Genomic DNA, 15,173 nt, shown 5'->3' with positions numbered 1-15,173 from the left:
CAATTCACAAAAACAGATCCAGAGACTGAGACGCATCGATCAGACCATCAAGCCTCAGAGGGAAGGTAGGGGAGGGTGGGGGTAAGAGGGAGAGATCAACCAGGGGACTTGTATGCACGCATATAAGCCTAATCAATGGACACAGACACCATGGGGATGAGGGCATGAGTGGGGGGAGGGGTGGAGAGGCAATAGGGGGATAAGGACATATATGTAATACCTTAATCAATAAAGAGAGAGAGAGAGAATAAAAAAAAAAGCTCAGCCATATTACTGAAGCTTTCTTGATCAGTCTCCCTTCCCTCCAAGACCCCAAACCAACCAGGGCGGTTTAGGCACTCCTACTTGCTGCCGAACACCCTGTACACATTTATCATTTCTAACCACACTGCTTTATTTATCTGCCAATATGTCTTCTACTAGACTCTGAGCATAAGGACAGGATCATGTATTATTTATCTTTGTAGGCCCAGAAAATAGTATAGTACCCAGTACATATTAGATGCTTGGCTATGTTTGTTTAAATCAATACATAAATTTAGGATATCTCATCCTCCAAGGTTTTATTATATTCACTTTATTATTTTTACTGAACACCAGTGCTTCTCAAGTACAGTTCTGAGAATGAACTAAATCAAAATTAATAGGAAGCTTGTTAAAAATAAAATTCTTGCCCTAGTCAGTTTGGCTCGGAGGGTAGAGAGGTGGCCTGCAGACTAAAAGGTCCAGGGTTTGATTCTGGTCAAGGGCACATACCTCGGTTGCAGGCTCCTGACCCTGGTCCAAGGCATGCAGGAGGTAACCAATCAATGTGTCTCTCTCACATCGGTGTTTCTCTTTGTCTCTCCCTCTCCCTTCCATTCGCTCTAAAAATCAATGAAAAAAAATATCCTTGGGTGAGCATTTACTAGTAAAAAAAAAAAAAAGTCCCGAGTTTGATTCCAATCAAGGACATGTGCCCAGGTTGGGGCGTGTAGGAGGCAGCCGATCAATGATTCTCTCTCATTATTGATGCTTCTCTCTCTCTCCCTCTCTCTCCCTCTCCCTTCCTCTCTGGGAAAAAAAAAAAAAAAGAAAAAGGATTCTTGGACCACTCTGGAGCTTTTAGGGTGGGGCTCAAAAAAATCTGTATTTTTAAAGATAGCTCCCTAGGTGATTCTGTTACATAATTAAGTTTAGCAAGCATTGCCGTACACCACTTTTATCTCTAAAATTATTTCAAATGTCTAATGTTACCTCCCCTAAAAGACTAATTCCTCTAAGAATAGCCACTATGTAATACAATTCCCAGATAGCATGCCCTCTTAGCATTGAATGTACCAAGTCTGCTACCCAGATCCCTTTTGGCTACACATAGTCCCAGGCCAGCTTGACAAAATACCTTCCCTAATCACCTTTCATTGTTTCCCTCAAGAATTAGAAGAGGTGTCCTTCTTCCTTTCCAACTTGTTCAATTAATACTGTTTAACTTAATCCAAATGGAATGAGTCCTAAGAACTTTAAACCAGTGGCTTGTAGTTAGAACATTGTATCTTTCACATGGGGTGAGTGATCGCCAAAGGAAAGCTTGACATTATAAAAGTTATTGCTCTCGACACAATAAGTAGTTTCTTGGTGCTATGCTAAGAGTCCAACATGATGGGGGTGGGGGTAATGCCAAACTATAAACAATGTGTTTTACACTTAAATAGGTCATCAAGGATTTAATAACGTCAATACAGACTTTAGAGTTATACAAGGAAAAATTTCACAACAGGTAGCAAACAGTATGTGCTGATCATCAAATGGGAAAAAGGAGCCATACTCCTAATGCTGCTTTCTCACTCAAAGTTGACTTTTTATTGGAAACCAAATCAAGACTAAGTACAAAAGGTTTTGTTTCATTTGAGTAATTTATTGTTTGTAACTTTTAAAAAGTAAAATCAAATTTAGTAAAGAAAATAAGACACATCAAGAAAGAATTTGGATGTTATAGATGCTAGTAAGTTTGGTCTGCATTATTATTATTAGAGAAATAAAAAGGTCGGAGGTCTTAGAAGACAGTTGGGAAAAAAGAGATGACAGAAAGAGCAACTAGGACAGTGCACCAGGGAGCAGGAACTGAATTTGTCTCATTCACTGCTATACAGGCATCTCTCAGAGATATGACAGGTTTGTCCCAGACCACTGCAATAAAGTGAGTGTCATAATAGAGCAAGTGATCATGTTTTCACTGGTGGAGGGTGTTGCCTTCAATTTGCAAAAATCACAACATCTATAAAGCACAATAAAGCAAAGCACAATAAAAGGTGGTAAGCCTATACTTTCAATTCCTTGCAGTGTCCGATACCCAGTAGGTATGTACTATATGAACTGAATGAACAAATGAATGAATGACTAGTATAGAGGTTGCTGTTAATTACTTCTCCTTTATAGTAACCTTGTTTTGCCTTCAGCCAAGCTCATTTCCTCTTTTAAAAGAAATCTTCACTTTTCCCTTCTATTCTGTATCCATTCACTCCTTTACTTAACCTCTATTTTTTAAAAATGTTTCTATTGATTTCTGTAGAGAGACAGAGAGAGAAAGGAGGGGAGAGAGAAACATCAGTGAGAGAGAAACGGATTGACTGCCTCCTGCATGCTCCCTATTGGGGATGGAGTCCGAAACCTACGCGTGTGCCCTGACTGGGAATCAAACCGGAGACCTCTTGGTGCATGGAAGGACACTTAACCAACTGAGCCACACCAGCCAGGGCCCTTAACTTAACCTCTACACTTTGTGAAAGACTGATTTAAACCTTTGTCTTTCTTACCTCTCTGCCTACTCACATCATTTGGTTTCTGCCACTAACATTCCTTGCACCGTCAAAGGTCAGCACTGACTTCATCATCACCAAATTAAACTTTTTTTTCTTCTTAGTTCTTTTTTATTTTAATATATTTTTATTGATTTTGGAGAGGAAGGAAGAGGGTAAGAGAGATAGAAACATCAATGATGAGAGAGAATCATTGATCAGCTGCCTCCTGCACGCCCCACACTGGGGATGGAGCCTGCAACCCAGGCATGTGCCCTTGGCTGGAATCGAACCTGGGATCCCTCAGTCTGCAGGCCGACGCTCTATCCATTGAGCCAAACCGGCTAGGGCTTCTTCTCAGTTCTTACATCACTATAGTATTTCATACTAAAAATCTCTTTGCTCTTGTGGTATTTCATCATCTTGGCTATCCTCCTACCTTTTGAAAAATCGTTTTCTGACCCCTCTTTCACCTTCAACTCTCTAAATATACCCCAAAGTTCATCATCAGCTCTTCTCTTTTTACATGTTCTTTTCTGAAAACCTCATAATCTCTCATCTCCATACAGATGATTTCAACTCTGAATTTTCTCTTGAACTTCAACTCCTCATTTTCAAATGCTTTCTGGATAGCTTCAGGTAGATAACTTAGATAATGACCTTCACCACATCCAGAACTGAATTTATTATAATTTTCTTCTCTTTCACCTATAATATACATCCTTTTTCTTGGGGAATAATCCATTCATCTGTTGCCCAGGCCACCCATTCAATCATCAATGCCAGTATAATTTTCTACTCTTCACAAACATCTCACTCTCTCCTAAATTGCTATAACACTAATTTTCTACATAAGTGCTGTTTATATAAGAACTTCCTGTGATGATAAAAGTACCTAATACAGTAATATGTGACTACTGACCAGTTCAACTGAGGAACTAAATTTTTAGTTTAATTCATTAATTTAAATTTAAAGTGCCAACATGAGTCTAGTGATTATTGTATTTAACAGCATTAGAATACTTTTTTCTTACTACCATTGTTCCTCTGGAATAAGAAGTACAGAATAGCGGTCAAGAGCACAGGCTCTTGGACTTGACTGCCTGGGTCTGAATCCCAACTCCATCACTTATGATCAGTATGGCATTGTACAAGTCACTTAATATCTCTGTGCCTCCACTGCTTCACTGGCAAATAAGGACACTAAGAGTAACTACCCTGAAGGCTATCGAGGGAATAAAATGAATTAGTATGTAAAATAGGTGCCTAATCTACCCAAAGGGTTAGCCATCATTCATTATTATTATTAAAGATCATTTCACATATTTATACACCTTGTTCCACCTACTAGACCCTACTTCATATTCTTGGTGAAGATAGAGACTGCTGTTAAAAAAAAATTTCTCCCCAGTGCTTACAGATTGTTATGCTATCCAAAGAGGAAGTCAATAAATATTAATTGTATGAATATGTAAATTAGAGTTAAAATCCCATTAAAGTGAACAAGAAATGACAGACCAATTTCCTTATTTATAATCTGTGAAAAGATTAAGTTTTGTAAGTCTTGTTTTCATAAATAAAAGTACCCATGCATTCATATTAATCCCATTAGACTTGGTGCCACAAAATTAGAAGACAGGAATGAAGAATACCACAAAATAAAACTTTTCTGCTTTCAGTTTAGTTATGAACACCTCTGCAGTGCATCCGAAATCCAAAATGTTAATAATTACTGAGTATATACATTAAGCTCATTAACTTCATCTAGTACTTGAAATTAAACAATTACATTATCACCTTTATCACTGCTATTTTTAGCTGGCTCTTAAACAGATGTGAAATGAGCTAAATGAGACAACTGTTAGTGTACTCATGGATCTATCCTTTTCACAGGTGTCAATACCAGAGAAGCTATAATCCTATATAATAAAAGCCTAATATGAAAATTGTCCCCTCAACTGGGAGTTCGACCGCACGCTATGACATGCGCTGACCACCAGGGGGCAGTGCAGACCATGACGGACGTAGGCCATGTGGCGCTGGCAGCGGGCAGCAGTAGAGGCACTGCCTGCCCTGATGGGCCCTGACGAGAGCCGGACTGTGGCGGGATGGTGGAGCGGGTGAGCGAGCAACACCGCAGATGGCGACCAGTGGCCGTGGCAGGGGGTGGGGCTGCTGCCTGGCACCCAGGCACTGAGGGAGCCAGGTAGGGGGCTGAGACGGGGAACTGGGGGTGGGTGGTAGTGACCAATCTCCTGCGGCACCTGGGCGGGGGACTGCAACCTTTCACCGGCTACCTGGGGGTGGGGGTGGCGAGGACGGAGGTGTGGTGAGAATGTGCGGGATCTTCCAAGCTTGCTCTCACTCCCCTTGCTAACATTTCCACAAGATGCCAGAGCTTGCGAGCCAGGGAAGTCCCCCCACACTCAGGTGATGGACACCTGCGAGGAGCCCACCCTGCACCTGCGCGGCCTCTTCCGGGTGAGCCAGGCCATAGCCACCTGGGCTGTAGGGGCAGGTCGGGCTCCCCATGGGTTCACGCAGGAGCTGGTCTGTGAGGCCGGCTGGGAGAGAGCGTGCTGCCCACCCGGCTTCCATGCAGTGCTACTGGGCAGCCCCGAGGCCCACACTGCACCTTGGCCACAGCGTCCGGTCATGCTCATCACATCTCCGCGTGGGAACTCGGGCAACATGACTCAGGTGGAGGGGAGCACATGGGAGCCTGGGGGCTCAGGTGCTGCCCAGGGCCCAGAGTTCAGCTGGGACCTGCCCTTCTACACCAGATGCTTGGGCTTAGATCGCCACCCAGGCCTAGAGACCACACCCACGCACGAATTTTGTGCATTGGACCTCTAGTTGCAATATAAAAGCTGCTAGGAAGAAAGTGTTCAAAGCTACTTAGGTAAAGGTTTTATCAGATTTAATCATTCTTGCTAAAGGGAAGAAATGTTCATTTTATAATAACAATAGTCAAAAGGATTTACATATCTATGACAACTTTACTTAAGATTATCGTTCACTTATGTTGTCATTAAAGAAATGCATTCTTTTCAAAGATCCATCAGCCCAAGGTACAAAGAAGAGTAATAAGAGCAAGGTCCCTTTCAGTGCCACATGCTCCATTCTTCCACAATAAGCAATTTAGGACAGGGTAGCTTTAAAGGAGTCAATTAGTATCACACTCATTCTCATTTCAGTAAAATTATTCACATTTCATGACATTTGTCTTTGACTACTATAGTCTTTATTCCAGTGTTCCTTGGAACTATAGGGAGAGTTCAAAAATCTGCAGTCTATTATGCTAAGCGAAATAAGCCAGTCAGAGAAAGACAAGTATCACATGATCTCACTTACTTGTGGAATCTAATTTACAAAATAAACTGCCAAACAAAATAGATCCAGAGACATGGAAGCATGGAACAAAATGATACCAGAATTAAGGGTAACTGAAAACTTCCTGTGACTGGGAATGAGACAAGGATGTCCATTGTCACCACTTCTATTCAACACTGTACCAGAGATTTAGCCAACCCAATATGAAGTGAGGGGGAAAAAGGTAAATTACATGAACAGACTAAGCTCTGGTTAGGGATAAGAAGGGCAGGACAGGGATAAAGGGCAGGGAGCAGAAAATTGAACTAAAGGTCAATTTAAAATTGTAAAGCGCTATACTTTAACTTTGCTTCTTAAGCTATGATCCTCTCTACAAACTTGTAGGCTAGGTAAAGCAGGTATTATTAACTTCAACTTTGCTAAGACTCAGGGAAGTAAAATGATTCGTTTAAGGTCACTCTTTAAGAAGCAAAAGGCAAAATGAACACTGTCTTAGGCAGTGGTAGTTTAAATCTAAGTTTGTTTGTTTTTTTTTGTTTTGTTTTTCAATATGTCTTCTCACAGAAAGGGAGCTAGAAAAGTGCAAAGGAAAATTTTGTGCAGAACTTGCTATTCAGTCTCCCAAGCTTAAATAAAGTTGCCACTGAACTCATTATCTAGAATTTGTTTTTCTTCCATATCTAAGAAGTTGGGGACATGGTAGGTTGAAATGGCAGAAAGGTACCCCCTGACTTTACATGCATAGAAATGTCATAAACTATTAAAAAATAAATAAAGAGGACAAGCTCAAAAGACAGGAAAATCCCCAGATGCTGGAAATGAAGAAAGAACTTAAAATCAGAGTGAGAAGTGGGAACTGACCTAGATTCAGAATAGCTTCAGGGTCTGGTCCCCGGAGTTTTAGTGCCCATCCAGGAATAGAGATTTGTTTTCCAGTTTTTAAGGCAAGAGTACATGTGGGTGAGTGACAAAGACCAGACTATAGTTCTCTTCATGAAATCTGGACCCTTGATGAGCTACCCTGTCAGTGCAAGAGAGTAGGAAAAACTCTATCCACTGGCTCAGGAAAACATGAAAAATAAAAAACTTTCTATCAGTGACCTCACATAGGGGTAATAGAGAATAGACAAAAAGGCCCCAAGAAATGGAAACCATAGGCCTATGCTATAACTGAATATTATGGGAATTTACATCATCTAAATGGCATGGAAACTCCTAAATGAGAAATTACAAGGACCACTGAAATCCCAAGGGCTCTGACAGCAAGAGAAATGAAAAAACACTGACTGGACTTTCACAACACAACATATAGGACTTCCATAGGAACAGGAAAAATATCTTGCTCAAGATGTGATCATCTTCAAACAATTACACACCATACAAAAAGATACATTTTCATGGAGTCAACATATACAACAAGAAGGATATCTACCAACCACCAAGAAAAAATTAGAACATTCCAAAAGAAACAATAAAATAGTATGTTTAAAATGATTAAAATAAAAAAGTAGAAGCATAACTAAAGATTAGGATATTCTGAAAAATTTTGACATTTGCAAAAGAACCAAAAAGAATATCTAAAAACTACAGTTACGAAAATGAAAAAAACTGAGTTGATATATTAAAATCACATTAGTCATAATTGAAGTGATTCTTAGGTAACTGGAGTACATCATCCAGAATGAACTGAGGAGAAATAAAGAATAGAAAATATGAAAGTACACATAAAAGATATAGAGGAGAAAAATCTAATAGAAGTTCAAAAGGAGAAGATCGAAGGAATGAAGGAAGACAGACAATAGCTAAAACTTTTGAAAAATGAAGACAGCCATGAAAAGCACAACTTCTGAATAGAATGACTAATAACTAATCCATATCTAGACATAGGTTAGGAAAACTACGTAACATTAAAGATTTCTGATGAAAGGTTTCTAATCAGCAGCAAAATAAGTCACAGAACTTATTTGGTCAAAGGACTAAAGGAAAATAACTGTCAATCTAGCTAACAATCATCCGTTCCCTACCTATTTCTTAACTCAGTGGAGAGAGGTATGCCAGCAGGAGAGATACTTGGATTGGAGTAGCTGGAATTAGCAAACACCAAAAATATCTGGGAAGACACTTAATTCTATGGAAACTGTACCTGTGTCTCCTAAATGTGAGGTGGAACTGATGACCTATACATGAGGCTCCAAAAGCTTTTGCCTTTGCACTATTTCTAGCCAAAAGCTGGATTTTTCAGTGGCAAAGGCTTAGAATTAATTATGGAGCATGTAAAGTGAACTCTACATACATAACATAGCAATTAAAACTGAAGTCTCTAAAATCAGACTAATGGGGACCAAATCTTGACTGCTTGTTAAGCACTGAGTGAATCTGGTCATGTTACTTTACTACTCTATGCCTTAGCTTCTGCAGCTATTATCTCACAGTTTAAAAACTATCAAATAAGGAAAGACATGTAAAGCATAGTATCTAGCACAGAGTATGTGCTTGATAAAGCCCAGTTATTATCATTACTTAGTTTTGACCATAGTACTATAATTTGATTACATAGTTGGAACAAATTTTACTATGACTACTAAAAAAATAGGAAACATACTCTCACATCTACCGAGCAGCCCACAGTCCATGATGGATTCCCCAGCACTTGATTTTGGCACAGAAGATGAACTAGTGAAGATTTCCCAACACCTGTAAAAGATACAAGAACTCAAGTTATATAAGAGACATGCTGAAATCTGATAGCAAAAATATAACTGAGAACATGCAGTAATAATGGTATGTAAACTATGGTTGTTTAAAGGATGTTCATACCATACCAAGCATTTAATAAGCTTTATTAATAAGTAAATGGTCAAGGAGGGCTTGTTAAAACATAGAATGCTGGGTCCTGCTCCCAGTTTCCTATTCAGCAGGTCTGTTGTGGAGCTCAAAGATTTTGCACTTCTAACAAACTCCTTGGGGATGCTGATGCTACTGGTCCAGGGGCCTTGCTTTGAGAACTACTGTTTTAGGGCAATTTCATATGAACTAGTCCTTTCCTTTTGAATGATTTCATCTCTTCAACCCTTTTTAGAATTGTAGACTATTAACAGATGTTGGAGGTAATGCTCTATCCTGATTACCAATGGAGAGGTCTCTTCCATGGCACCATTAGATGATCTTTCAGGTGGTGCTTGAACACTGTCAGTGACAGGGACTCACCATTTCACAATTCCTTATTTAGACAATCCAATTCAGGCAGCCAACCCCTTGGCCCAGCTTTACCCTCTGGAAAAAAGAGAACAACTCTACTCCCTCTTCTACATCATGGCCCTTTACCTTAAGGCAGCACTTTATTTTCCTGCAGCTCTCCTGGGTTCAGGGCAATCTATATGAGGGGGGAAGAAAATGAGTTTCCATTTACATGATGGAGTCACTCATATAATTAACAGCATTTTGATGCCTTTATGACAAGCATGGTTGATGACTCTTCATGCATCATTTGTTGTATAAAAAATTTAGACCATCTCTTTGTGTGCAATTTTGTGTATGAACCTATCATTTATGTTTATTTTTTATTATATGAATTTATATTTACAGACAATCAGAAAGTATTTATTTATTTATTTATTTATTTATATATTTTATTGATTTTACAGAGAGGAAGGGACACAGAGAGAGAGAGCTAGAAACATCGATGAGAGAGAAACATTGATCAACTGCCTCCTGCACACCTCCTACTGGGGATGTGCCCGCAACCAAGGTACATGCCCTTGACCAGAATCGAACCTGGGACCTTTCAGTCCACAGGCCGAAGCTCTATCCACTGAGCCAAACCGGTCACGGCTAGAAAGAAGAAAAAAATCACCTGAAGCGCACTATTGTCAACATGTAGGTTTAATTCCATAAGCAGGGTTTTCTGTAAGCGGATTATTACTGTAAATATATAAATGGTATACTTGAAAACAATAAATCATAAGGCTCTGTTTACACATCTGGTTTTGTCTGGAATATACTACCTATTCTTCCCCCCCCTACCCTCCATTGGCCTGGTGACTTAATCTGTCAAGACTCAGCATCATTCTAGTTACTGTCATTTTTGAGTCCACACAGGTAGAACTAAGCACATTCTCCACCATCCTCTGGGTCTCCACTGTGCCCTGTACACTGTTCTACAGAACACTTAAAACACATTACACTTGCTTATAGGTTTTAGGTTTTATTCACTGTTTAATTTTAATTTCTTTGAGGATTAAGACTGTGTTTAACTCACCTTATAAAAAAAAATCTCCAATACTCAGAACAGGTCCTTAAATAGTACTTATTTAACGACTAAAATTTTCCATGTTATTACAATCTTTCTAAACATATTTATTATCTCCTTTATAATTCAGAACACTGACATAATAATTTACTTAACTATTCCCTAATTACTAGATATTTATGGAGTTTTAAAATTTTCACTATGCCAAAAAAAGATTTGTTTAAATTTAAAATTATTTTGCCTGGCTGTGGTAGCTCAGTGGAGTGAGCCATCATCCTATGGACCAAGAGGACCCAGTCAGGGCATATGCCCAGGTGTGGGCTCAATCTCCAGTAGGGGCAGCTGGAGGCAGCCAATCAATGAGTCTCTCTCATCACTGATGTCTCTATCTCTCTCTCTCCCTCTCCCTCCTCTCTGAAATCAATAAAAATATTTTTTAAAAATGCATTCATGCCCTAACTGGTTTGGCTCAGTGGATAGAGTGTCGGCCTGCTGACTGAATGGGCCCGGGTTCGATTCTGGTCAAGGGCATGTACCTTGGTTGCAGACACATCCCCAGTAGGAGGTGTGCAGGAGGCAGCTGATCAATGTTTCTCTCTCATTGATGTTTCTAGCTCTCTATCCCTCTCCTTTCCTCTCTGTAAAATCAATAAAATATATTTTTAAAAAATGCATTCATTTTCTGGGGGGGAGGAGGGGGAAGAGGAAGAGGCCCAATGTAATTAAATAAATACCAGCTGCAAATATTAGTTGTTGGTAATGTATCAAGCTCATCCTTTGTATCTGAAATAACAAAGAGAATCAGTATGTTCATGTTAGTGAGACTTTCAGGATTCCTTACTAAATTATCAAATATATCTAAGGGATACAAAATAAATCTCTATATCCCAAGTCATTCCTTCATGTATTTGTAAAATCCTCCAAATTGCACGAGGGAAATAAGCCTTTATTCAAAAGGAAACTTTAAAGGTTGAATACAAAGACAGATGAAGTGTAAGTATATTCTAACCTGTCTGATAGTAAATCACTGTTAAAAGGGAACTGATAAAAAGGCGATAACTGACTTTGTACATATAGCCTAACGTCAGTGAATGTGTAACAAGATCAGTCACTTTCCTGGTGGGCATGACTGTCTTCTGTTTGACAGCTAAACTATAATGAACAAACAAACAAAATAAAGCCTACTAACTGCCTGATCAGTTTCCACCATTTAATGCAGCAGCCAATTCAATCCTGCTACATAATTGATTCCAGCTATAAATCCAGCAGTGTCTGCTCTGTAGTACATACTTAAGTGTTTTTTGTGTTATTGTTGTTGTTGTTTTTTTTTGGGGGGGGGGGGAATCTGCTAGTTGCAACAATATCTAACATGAGGGGACTGTAAATGTAATAGAAAGGGAAATTATAAAAGAGACACCCACTGCACATACCATGAAATTGTGTTAGCCCTGTATTCCAGTACTAAATCCTACCTTGATGATACACTTGCCAAATCCCTTTAGACCACCATTACTTTATCTGTGAAATGTAGTGATTTTATTAACTTCAGCATCACTTCAAGCTAAAGAACTGGAGTTGACATAAATGGATTATGTTCATAGGATTTCATAACGGGGTTTTCTTAGGGGATTTTAAATGATGCTCTCCGTAAAATATTTTAGAATGTAAATAATCTTCAGGCAAGGTGAAAAGGTTTCTGACCTCCTCCCTTCCCCAACAACGTTGTTCAGTCCTGTAAGGGTAATTTTCCAGCTTTCTGAGGTATGCCCTCTCCACCTCCAAGTGTCTGGCACAATGTCTTTGCTCACAGCACACATTTCAAAGGTCAACTCCAGAGAAGCACAGCTATGAAATGCAAGGTCAGCTTTTATTCCAAGCTCATAAGGAGCACAGGAGTGGAGGTACGGTGGGAGGGACAAGGACAGTGAGGTGGGAGGGGGAGATACAGGCTTCCAAATGTCCAAGGTGTGAAAAAGAAGAATTTTAAAACTAGGAATAAACTGGGGCTCAGCATTAAGTCCTAGTTAATTCATAAAAGGCCCTTATCTTAATTTCTCTTTCTTATAACCTAGCACGTAATAGGTTTTCAATTAAGATCAAAGAGAAGAAAGAAATGATGCCCAGGTGAGAGTAAAACAGGATTGCCCTCCACTATCTCATTTCATAACACAGCTTCGTGTTTAAGTATGTGGACCCCGGGTTCAAACCGGTTCTGTCAGTTACATTTCGCCTCCACACTCTTCTCATCTGTAAAATGGGCAACAGGGCTACTCTCCGGATTAAATGAGTGAATATACGCAAAGAACTTAGAACAGTGTCATTGTTCTGAGTGCACGTTCGGCTTCCTTAATAAGATCTCTTGAAGGCACGGTCCTAGCTTCTGTTTCCTTAGCACCGCGCGCAATAGAATACGCAATGTCTGCATATCATTTAAAACAAAGGAACCGAGGCTACGCGCTAGGTTACGACCGTCCAGGAGGCCGACGTGGAAAGCGGCGAAGGCGGAGAAAGGCCGCGACTCCGCGCCCCCGGCCCACGCGAGGCCGCCACTTGGTCAAACAGAGCAAAGTCCTCTGGGAAGTGTAGTCTTTAGGCCTCGAGAGGGATTTCAGCCACGGGCCCGAGCGATTTAGTTGGCGGGGGGGAGGGAGTCGTAGTTAGCGAATAATTCAAAAGTGTTGGTAGCCCGAGAGGTGGGTGAAGCCGCTCACCTGAGTCTCCCAACACCAGGACCTTTACCCGATCCAGGGACGCCATCTTGCCACAGCCTTCCGGGGTTCACGCCTATTCCTGATTTTCAGCCAATCAGAGCTGGGCATGGAGGGCGGAGCCTTCCCTGTCATTGGCCAATCGGAGTGTGACTCGCCTCACGGACGGCTTCGCTGTGCTGATTGGCCGGCTCGGTTGAAAGTAGCGGGTGGCTCCCAAAGCTGGTCGCAGGAATAAGGCGTTCTCTTTGTCGCACTAATGGCGAGGCTCGCTGGAGCCGGTAGTTGAGGCGCTGAGGGAAGCTGTAGTGCCAGTGTTCGAGGATTCGCCTGGGTAAACCTTGTTCCCTGTTCCTTGTTCTGGGTTTCCTGGCCCGGAGTCGTGTTTCTCCTTTTCGCTCCTTTCTCCTTAGCCACGCTCCTCCTCTCAGCTGCTCTCTGGACTGGGTTCTCTAAAGAGCCTTGGAGCCCGGAGCGGCCCGTGTGCGACCTCGGGCAGGACCACGGGCTCCACCGCGTGTGGCCCCCGCACTCGGCTGGCAGAATCCGAGGGAGTTGGGGGTCGCGCAGTGTGGGGAGGAGTGGACATGACTGCACCGGGCTCGTGGGGGGCAGCTGGGTCCAGAGGTTTCGCGGTGGCCTGCAGCTTTCTTATGTAGGAAGGCGTGGAGAGACCATGAAATGCGGTAACTGAAAAGAAAACCCAAAACCCCAAAAATCCCACTGCAGTTAAATGTATAAGATTCAAATTCGTATAGAACTGGCATAGTAGTATATTGGAATAATCGACTGGATTAATAAACTGGACCACCCCCCCGCAACCTCTTCTTTCTCCGTTTATCTTATACTCTGAGCATCGTCTTTTAAAATTTCAGATTGGGTCCTGTTGCTTCCTGCCTAAAACCATTTGAAATTTAAGAAGAGGGATCCCACTACTAGCCTGTCCTTTTCTGCTCTGGGAGCCGCGGTGGAGGCAGTAGAGTGTGGGGAAGTTGGCGGGACGGGCCTGTGGGAGGAACACGTGCTTGGGGGAGCTCCTGGGAGGTTTAGGGCAGCCCCTGACGAGCGGTGCCGGGTTTTGAAAAGTCAGGGGTGAACGTGATATCCCCGTTCTCAGGTAGATATGAGAGTCCAGGTCTATTCGCTGCAAGGAAGGAGGTTGGGAAAGAGCCTTGGGGGCTTGTGAAATGGGATCGATCACACTGAGCTATTCAGGGGGAATCTAATCTGGGAAGGTCTCCGAGGAAATGCCGTTTGAAATGCGAAGGATGATTAGAAGAGAGTTTGAGCGGGGAGAACAGAATGTGCAAAGGCCTGGAGGTGGGGAAGGCGTATGTGGCTGATGGAGTTGAGAGCGTGCCAGTGTAGCTGGAGATAAGAATGACGGGGTTAGACAGTGCAGGGAACTCATTCATTTCCCTTTTGTTCCTCCAGCTCTGTGCCTGGTGCAGTGTCCTTCTTCAGTGCTTGTATGCCTGCCATGCATATGATTCAAAAACAAGATCTTTGGGGAGCTGTGCTGGGTAGGGAAGTAGGTGAGACTGAGACTCTGAAGCAAAAAAGAAGAAAAAAAAGGGGTTACCCTGAAAGGTTACACACTTAAAAATTTCCAGAAATGCAAACTCTCGTACCCACCCTGTCCCTCTTCATTTTTCATATGGGAACCTGGTCTCACTTTTCCTCATATTTCCAGTTTTCAAGAGGAGCTGAAAGTTGAGATTTATGTGAAATCCCACTATTTTTAATGTTGGCAACTAACTCAGAACATTTTCAAGACATTCTTTTGATCCAACAGTGTGGTAGAGGCTGCCAGTTTGGTACCTCTGACCTAAATAATTTAAGAATTCCAGAGACTGAGTAGGAGATTTAGCATATGTGGGGAGGTAGACGTGATAGAGAAGAGAAGGCAGTGGTCAGGAAGGACGATTTTAGAAGGGAGAAATTTCGAAGGAGGTGGCATGATTTCTTTCCTGAGCTCCAGTTTCCTTCATTCAGCTACCTGCTGGACATCTTCACAGGAATATTCTGTAGAATTTCCTCAAAGAGAAGCAACTAAAAGTGACTGCCTCATTTCTTTCAAACCTGTTTCTCTGCAGGGGTTAGCCTATT

The 15,173-nt window shown here is 41.5% G+C and overlaps 2 protein-coding genes and 1 long non-coding RNA gene across 4 annotated transcripts in view; 1 reads left to right on the top strand and 2 right to left on the bottom strand.

Annotated features, from left to right (window-relative positions):
* RABL3 (RAB, member of RAS oncogene family-like 3) overlaps window positions 1-13,245 on the bottom strand; it is a 44,780-nt gene extending 31,535 nt beyond the window's left edge. Inside the window, exons 1-2 of the mRNA XM_006755352.2 lie at window positions 13,068-13,245; window positions 8,710-8,801 (exon numbers count right to left, since the gene is read on the bottom strand). Coding sequence (XP_006755415.1) covers window positions 8,710-8,801; window positions 13,068-13,113 — 138 coding nt within the window. The 5' untranslated portion in view covers window positions 13,114-13,245. The remainder of the gene's footprint in view (window positions 1-8,709; window positions 8,802-13,067) is intronic.
* Window positions 13,246-13,267: 22 nt separating this feature from the next.
* The window catches only part of GTF2E1 (general transcription factor IIE subunit 1), a 46,909-nt gene continuing 45,003 nt past the window's right edge, over window positions 13,268-15,173 (top strand). Inside the window, exon 1 of the mRNA XM_006755350.2 lies at window positions 13,268-13,398. The gene's annotated coding sequence lies outside the window, so the exon portion shown is untranslated. The remainder of the gene's footprint in view (window positions 13,399-15,173) is intronic.
* Window positions 13,625-15,173, bottom strand: part of LOC107181777 — a 137,091-nt gene continuing 135,542 nt past the window's right edge. For both annotated transcript variants that reach the window (XR_001512481.1, XR_001512483.1), the window contains one exon: window positions 13,625-13,754. This is a non-coding gene — a long non-coding RNA (uncharacterized LOC107181777). The remainder of the gene's footprint in view (window positions 13,755-15,173) is intronic.

The sequence above is a fragment of the Myotis davidii genome, unplaced genomic scaffold (genome assembly GCF_000327345.1).
Source record: "Myotis davidii unplaced genomic scaffold, ASM32734v1 scaffold292, whole genome shotgun sequence".
NCBI lineage: Eukaryota > Metazoa > Chordata > Mammalia > Chiroptera > Vespertilionidae > Myotis > Myotis davidii.
Note: the sequence above shows the minus strand (reverse complement) of the source record. Positions and strands in the feature narration are given on the sequence as shown.